Source organism: Myotis lucifugus, unplaced genomic scaffold (genome assembly GCF_000147115.1).
Source record: "Myotis lucifugus unplaced genomic scaffold, Myoluc2.0 scaffold_1298, whole genome shotgun sequence".
Taxonomy (NCBI): Eukaryota; Metazoa; Chordata; class Mammalia; order Chiroptera; family Vespertilionidae; genus Myotis; species Myotis lucifugus.
In genome coordinates, this window is record NW_005872346.1 from 41,408 (window position 1) to 49,785 (window position 8,378).

Below are 8,378 nucleotides of genomic sequence, written 5' to 3' on the forward strand. Positions count from 1 at the left end.
GCAACAGCATGGATGGAATTGGAGCATTATGCTAAGTGAAATAAGCCAGTCAATGAAAGAAAAATACCACATGATCTCACTCATTTATGGATAATAAAGACCATTATAAACTAATGAACAAAAATAGATACAGCGGCAGAGCAGCATCGAACAGACTGTCAAACTACAGCGGGAAGGCTGGGGAGGGTTGGGGGGCAGAAGGGGAAGTAAGAGATCAACCGAAGGACTTGTAAGCATGCATATAAGCATTACCAATGGACACAAGACAATGGGGGGTAAGGGAGGCCGGGGGAATGTCAAGGGGAAAAAAAAAAAGGAGACATATGTAATACTCTTTGTAATACTTTAAGCAATAAAACAAAATTTTAAAAAAATGAAAATGGAAAAGTTCTCGCTCTCTTTAGGCGGTGAGGCACACTGGTAATTTTACTATCTGAAATGAAAACTAAGTATAATTACCATTTGTATAATGTTTCCAAGAGTCTCATCAATATTTTCAATATTGAAATGATCAGGTGGTGCAGCTGCCATTTCTTTTCTTAGCTTTTCATTCGCCTGAGCCATCTGTGGGAGAAAGGTCTGTACCTGGTCCAATACTAAAGAGAGAAAATATAGTTTATCAATACTTACATTAGTATTTGCCCAAAGTTCAAATTGTAAAATCCAGAATTTTCTCTAAAACATTTGTGAATTTAATAGTAATAAAATAATTTTTCATATTCCTTTCATTTTAAAAATCCCCATCCTCTTCTGAATTCCTTTTTAAAAATATGTATTTTTATTGATTTCAGAGAGGAAAGGTAGAGGGAGAGAGAAGTAGAAACATCAATGATGAGGGAGAATCATTGATCAGCTGCCTCCTGCACAACCCCTACTGGGGATCTAGCCCACAATACGGGCATATGCCCTGACTGAAATTGAACTGTGACCTCCTGGTTCATAGGTCAACACTCAATTACTGGGCCATACCGGCTGGTCCTGTGCCGAACACAATTCAGCAATTATTTACCAATAATTTGGGTTTTTCATATATCCCCAGCGCTGTAACCTCCTAGAACAGCGGTCACCAACCTTTAGGACCTCACGGACCACCAGTGGTCTGCGGACCACCAGTTGGCGACCGCTATACTAGAAGGCTGGCATTCAACAAATAATAAGTAAATAGGAGGCCCTATGACTTAATAGTTAAGTGCACCAGGTGTGGTGGCAGACCAACAAGGTTATTAATAGAATCCCAGTTCCACCCCGACTATCTGAATTGCCTTGGGCATGTTAATTAAGAGTGTTTGTTTTTACCTGTCCAACATCTATTCCCCTTTCTTCTAATAACATAACCGATTTCATCTCTGTCACTCTTAGTCACTCCTGCCCCCCACCCTGGATGTGCCTACATGCTCTGCAACCTTGGCCACCATGAGTTGGTTCAGTGGCATACACAGTGACACCATGAATTGGTCAGACCAATAAGAGATCACCCTGAAACATGGTTTGAACTGTTAAGGGGGGGAAAAATCCTCCTTCTGAGTGAGTGAGTGAGCGAGCGAGCGAGCTGCTGAATCTAAGCCCAGGGCTGCTGATAAACTGGCCAGCTTGCTAGAGGTGGGAGAAGAGCCTGTTCTGGATTAAGCCAACACCTAGGAGAGAAGAGCTGAGATGCAGAGCAGAGGACCCCTGATGATACCAGGCACCTGGAAGCAGATGTATCTGAAATCACTGGGTTTTACCCAATAAAATGAGCCAAAAAAATTTCCTTCCTTCCTCTCTATTTTCCTTCCCTTTCTCCCTCATCCCTTCCCCTTCCCTTTCCTCCCTACTCTTTTCCTTTCCCTCCTTCCCTCCCTCACTCTCTATTTCTATCTCCCTCCCTCTTCTTTCTTTCTTTTTTGTTTTTGTTTCTTTCTTTCCTACTTAAGGAAATCTGAGTTGGATTTTAGTCATTTACAGTAACAGGAGTCCTAACTAATACATTTAATTTAATCACTGGAAACCTCAGTTTACTCATCTGTAAAACAGGGGTGGTAACAGCCAGGCATTGTGCTACGAGCAGGGCAGTCAACAAACGGGATAATAGTTTCTTACTCTTGTGAGGCCCAGCACATCACTAGCTCTCAAAACATAGTCACTGACACAGCTACACAACAGGTGATACATGTCCAGAGTTCAGGAGAAAAGAAAATGGTGGTAAAGGTCAAGAAAGGGCAAGCCCGCTGATGTGGCTCAGGAGGTCACAGTTCAATTTCTGGTCAGGGCACATACCCGGGGCTGCGGGCTCCATCCCCAGGGGAGGGTGTACAGGAGGCAGCCGATCAATGAATCTCTCTCATCACTAATGTTTCATCTCTCTCCCTCTCCCTGCCTCTCTGAAATCAATTTAAAAAAACTTTTTTAAAGGCATTACAGCAATATTATGGCGCAATCAATGACCAGAATTGGCTGTTATGTCATGTTACGAGTAACATTTACCATTTAAATAATTGTGTTCAATTTAACAGAATGTGGTGGTGTTTTCTCATACATGTGTATTAAATTTGGCTGAATAACCTCTAAAAAAATTTTCCAGAGATTAACAATTTTTTTAATATCTTTTTTTCCATCCCATGATACCTCCTCCACCTCACCCACACCCCTCCCCCCTGCAATCACCACACACTAATTTTGATTTCCAAAAATTCATCCCACAAAGTTTTTCTGGGAAAAGTTATTACTGTCTTAGAGCAGGAAAATATGTAAGGAATTCAATCCTTGTGCACAAACTTTGAAATGTAAATCCCCAAGTCAGACTTTCTCCGCTGGACTCTGGTTGAATATCTGACCACAAGGCAAAGAATGCCCCACCAAATAACTGCTTAATTAGGCAGAATTAACATCAGAGAGGGTTCTTGAGAGAGAGGAAGAGGGAGAGGGGAAAGGATACTTACAGGGACTCCTCTCTATCCGAACTGTTTGAAGACTGGAATTCTTTCTGGAATTAGGCTTGGGGTTGATGAGCAATCTGTCCCATATACCTGAAAACATACACAAACGCACAATTTATTAATGGCATTAAGAAACAGGAGCCAATCAGCAAACTTTCTGTGATTATTCTCAAGTCTTGACCATCCCACGTTTCCCAAAAACGCTTTTAAAAAGAGAAGCACCCCAAGTTCCATTACAACATGTTAGTTCTTTACATGGATTCAAATCTGCAGAATCTACCTTCCCTTTCGTAAGCCTGTCTCGTACATCTCTGTGTCACTGGTGCTGAGTAAGTGCACCCTAAACTGCACCTTTCTGGATCAGAAACCCACCCGTGACTAAAGCTGCTCTGCAATGACAGAACGGAGGAAGCGGTGCAGGTACAACAACAGTGAAGTGAGGCCACTGGCTGTGTTATACCCGGCAAATTCCTAACCTCTTTGAGCAATGGTTTCTTCATTTGTAAAACATGCCGGCCTGGTTAGTTCCCCTTCATTAAAGATGCCCAACCTGAACCAAACTGCCCCCTGGAGAAGTTTGTGCCTCCACTCCGTCTATTCCGTCTCATTATTCACCACTCCTCGAGTTCCCCGTTTCCAATACCTGCAAAATCTCCTCCCTCTGGTACCCAAACCCTGTCTGCCCACCAAGCAGAGCCCCACAGTCATTCCCTGCTTCCTACTTCAGGCCTAGCGACTGGATTAGCGTCTAGAGCAGCGGTTCTCAACCTTCCTAATGCCGCCACCCTTTAATACAGTTCCTCATGTTGTGGTGACCCCCAACCATAAAATTATTTTCGTTGCTACTTCATAACTGTAATTTTGCTACTGTTATGAATTGCAATATAAATATCTGATATGAAGGATGTATTTTCATTGTTACAAATTGAACATAATTAAAGCATAGTGATGAATCACAAAAACAATATGTATGTGTTTTCCGATGGTCTTAGGCGGCCCCTGGGAAAGGGTTGTTCGACCCCCAAAGGGGTCGCGACCCACAGGTTGAGAACCGCTCTTCTAGAGCTTGAATTCTGGAGGGAGACCGATTGGATTCAAATCTGTTTTGTCCTTTTCCAGCCACGGGATCTCTGGCAAGTCATCTGTATGATACACCAGGACTGTTTCCTCGTCTATAAATGGAGATAACAGAACCTTCTGCACAGGGTCTTGTGAGGATTAAATTCTCTCGCAATAATTCTATAGGTACGGCTACCAAAATGGGGGGTTGAAAACATAAGCAACTCCCCTAAAGTCCCACAGCTAATTACTCGTGGGGCTGGGATTCGGATTGGTGACTTTTAATTCTCTATTACGGTGTCTGAAATCCCGTGTGGATTCCCTGGACCTGCCCCTCCCTCTACAAGAAAGCGGCACGAAGGGCTGGTTCTCTGAGTATGGAGGGGTGTGGGTGGGATGGTGGGGTGATCCATAACCAGTATCTGCTCCCGACCTGCCCACTGCTGGGGCCCAGGGAGCCGACCCCAAGGTCCTCCCCTTAGGGAGGCGCGCGCTCAGGCGCTCGACAGAATGGGCGCTCAATACCGCGCGGAAAATAAAAGCCACACACCTCCCACCCCACCCCCCACCCCCGGCCCCGGCGCCCGGCGCACGCCCTCCGCCCGCTATCCCTGCTGTCACCCCGGGGCCCCCCTCCGGGACGCCGGGCCTGGACACAGCCCTGCGGTCCTCCCCGCCGCTTCAACAGTGCGCCCCACGCCGCACGTGCGCGCCCCACGCTGCAGCCACCCGCCCGTTACCTCCGCGGCCGCCGCTCCCTGCCGTCAGCAGCTCCTGGGACACCGAGACCCCGGAGCCGTCCTGGGGGGAAGTGGAAGAGCTCGGGCCGCACTGGGGTTCGCCGTGGACCTCCATGCCGCTCGCGAGGCGTCGGAGCCAGCCCACCTACGCCCGGATGCAGGAAAGAGGCTCGGGCAGGGGCGGCGCTAGGGTCGCGATTGGAGGAAACTAGCTGGTGGGCGGGGCGAGGGTGAGGAGCGGGGAGAGGGGCGGGGCTAGGGGCGGGGCCTGGGCCGGTGGCGAGAGCGACACCTGGCTGAACCTGGAGGTCTTTGCTTGTGTAAGAAAAGGAAGGTTGCAGTTCTTGAAGCGCTGTCATTGGAGAACTGATGGCAAGGCTCCTCGGATTTTTTTTAAGCTAAACAAATTCGGATGTGAAGAGAGCACCACGGGCTGCTCTCCTCTTTGTTCTTAAAACAATTTTTTTTAATTGTGGTAAAAAAACAAACCATAAATTTTACCATCTTAACCTTTTTTAAGTGTCCAGTTCAAAAATGTTATATACACAGTGCTATATTACAGATGTCTAGAATTTTTTCATCTTGAAAAACTGAAACTGTATCTATTGAGCAATGCCTTCATTGTCCCCTGTCGCCAGCCCCTGGCAGCCTCCTTTAAATGTCTGTTTCTATTAGTTTAACTACTTCAGATACTTCCTATAACTAGAATCACACAGTAATTCTTTTTGTGACTTACGTATTTCACTTACTATAATGCCCTCAACATTTATCCATGCTGTAGCATGTGACAGGATTCCCTTCATTTGAAGGCTGAATAATATTTCTTTCTATGCATATACTACATTTTCTTTCTTTTTTAAAATTTTTTTTCTTGATTTCAAAGAGGAAGGGAGAGGGAGAGAGAGATAGAAACACCAATGATGAGAGAGAATCATCAAGCCCTGTACGCCCAACCAGGGATTGAGCCCGCAACCCAAGGCCTCTTGGCTCATAGGTCGATGCTGAACCACTGAGCCACGCCAGCTGGGCTACTATATTTTCTTTATCCATTCGTCCCTTGGTGGACTTTTGGGTTGCTTTCACCTCTGGGCTTAGTAAATAATGCTGCAATCACATGGGTATGCGAATATATCTTTGAGGTCCTGCTTTCAGTTCTTTTGGATTTATACCCATAGTGTGATTACTGAATACATAGCAATTCTATTTCAATTTCTCCACACCTCCACCAACAGTTGTTATTTTATGTTTGTTTGTTTGTTTGTTTTAATAATGGTCATCCTAATGGGTGTACGGTGATATCTCATTGTAGTTTTGATTTGCATTTCTCTAATGATTAGTGATGTTGAGCATCTTTTCATATGTTTACTGGTCATTTGTATATCTACTTTGGAGAAATGTGTCTTCAAATTCATTGCCATTTAAAAAATATATTTTTATTGATTTTAGAGAGAGAGAAAGGGAGAGGGAGAGAGAGGGAAACGTCGATGAGAAACATCCATTGGCTGCCTCCTGCACGTTCCCCATCTGGGATAGAGTCCACAACCCGGGCATGTACTGTGACTGGGAATTGAACCGGGACCTCTTAGTGCTTGGGACGATGCTCAACCAACTGAGCCACACCAGCCAGGGCATTCGTTGCCCATTTTCTCAAGTTGTTTTGTTGGTGTTGAGTTGTAGAAGTTAGTAACTTATATATTCTGTGTATTAACCCCTTGTCAGATACAAATATAATTAGCAAACATTTTCTCCCATTCCATAGGTTGCCTTTTTACTCTGTTGATTCTTTCATTTCCTCTTCCTTCTTTTAAAAGTATTTACACCCACAGTATGCCCAGACCCCTCTGGTACAGGATTCAAAGGAAAAGCAGAAATCTTGGTCCAACCTTTTTCTGCTTATTTCTGACAGAATAAGTGGTCAAAGCCAGCCAGACCTGCATTAAGCCCAGTCCCAACTACTCCCTTCGTAGCTGTGACTTTGGGCAAATCACTCTCCGAGCCTCATTGTCCTCCTCTGTAAAATCAGAATAATCATAGTTCACAGGGTGTCCTGGGGTTCAAAGGCTACCCTGATGAGATTATTAAAATGTATATAAGGAGCCCTAGTGAGCATTGGCCTGCGGACTGAAGGGTCCCAGGTTCAATTCTGATCAAGGGCACGTACCTCTGTTGCAGGCTCCTCCCCTGCCTGGGCCCTGGTCGGGACTCACGCAGGAGGCAACCAATCGATGTGTTTCTCTTACATCGATATTTGTCTCTGTCTTTCCCTCTCTCTTCCACTCTCTCTAAAAATCAATGGGAAAATATCCTCAGGTGAGGATTTAAAAATATATATATATGTAAGGAAACTGGTAACTGCATTATTATCATAATAGTAATTTAACATCATACCACATTATTATCAAGTTATAAAACTTAGGGTACAAAGAATTATGGGAGAAATGGCCATAGATGCTGATGAAGAAAACACCGATTACTGAGTTTTAAAAGCTACTTTCACTCTTTCTAGTTAAAGCCGACTATGCCTGCAAAGCCTCCAGGTAAGAGACAGCACCTTTTCTTCTTTGTGTTGCCAGTACCTCACCTGGAGTTGGGCACATGGTTAATGATTAACTCAGGTTTAACTAATGAATGAACAGAGAGAAGTTAAGCAAATGAATAATTGTTGTTTCAATGATCAATTGATCGCCTCAGTAAACCAGGATTCCACCCCCTAGAAATGTCCTCTATTTTTATTGTGTATGAATAGTTGACTGACTGAGATCAGAAGCATCCCACAAGTAGTACAACATTGTACAAAATTAATGGAGCATTTCTGGTTTCTTTACTTATTTATTTATTTTTCTTGCGCTTTTAATAATATCAGATGCCAGAAATCTGGGAAGGTGACGGGTAAAAACCCTAACATTCACCTTCCCCTTAAGCTCATTAGGTGTAAGTTTTAGGGGAATCAGGGAAAGGGAATGTGGGTAAGGAGCACAAAGGGGGTTCTGGTGATTTGTGGTTCTGGAAGTGGAGCCCCTGTGGGGGTGTTAGGTCTTGATGAGTGTATGTATTGCTGGTTCCGGGAACAGGATGGTCAGCCTTATGAAACCGGTCAATCGGTGATCGGGTGTGTGTCATGTCATCCCCGTGTTTCTCAGACCTAATGGATCCTGGTGGTGAGGCGTGTAAGTTCCGGGCTGGGTTAGAAGTCTCTTTGTTCTTGCCGGGTCATCTGAGAACAGATTGGCAAAGATTAAAACTTCGATAAAGCTCCTTCTTATTGAAGTTATAAGGAAACTAGTGGACTGGTGCATGAAATTCATGCACATAAAAGGGGATTAATTAGAGGAAATATTTTAATATTGCTATTTGCCCTTTCTCTATAATAGAAGTGTCAGAGATGAAAGAAAATTAATAAAATGTATATGAAAATCTTCCTCCTGTCAGAGTCTGGGGTGCACCATGGGACCCAGAGTCAAGTCCCCACGCACCCACATGCGCCTCAAAACCATGCGAGACCCAGACCAGGCTGCCCCCACCCCCACAGTTGGGCTAGATCCAGACCCGGCTGATCCCACCCTTGTCAAGCCCCACCGGGTGGGGGGGGGGGGCGCAGCCTCAGGTCCCCTGGCCTGGCGCCGGGGCGGAGGGTGCGGCCTCAGGTCCCCCGTCAAGCCCTGCC

The 8,378-nt window shown here is 45.0% G+C and overlaps 1 protein-coding gene across 1 annotated transcript in view; it reads right to left on the reverse strand.

The window, feature by feature from the left end:
* The window catches only part of CUNH12orf45 (chromosome unknown C12orf45 homolog), a 7,425-nt gene extending 2,544 nt beyond the window's left edge, over nt 1-4,881 (reverse strand). Inside the window, exons 1-3 of the mRNA XM_006107610.3 lie at nt 4,715-4,881; nt 2,919-3,005; nt 460-596 (exon numbers count right to left, since the gene is read on the reverse strand). Coding sequence (XP_006107672.1) covers nt 460-596; nt 2,919-3,005; nt 4,715-4,829 — 339 coding nt within the window. The 5' untranslated portion in view covers nt 4,830-4,881. The remainder of the gene's footprint in view (nt 1-459; nt 597-2,918; nt 3,006-4,714) is intronic.
* Between the last annotated feature and the right edge of the window lie 3,497 nt (nt 4,882-8,378).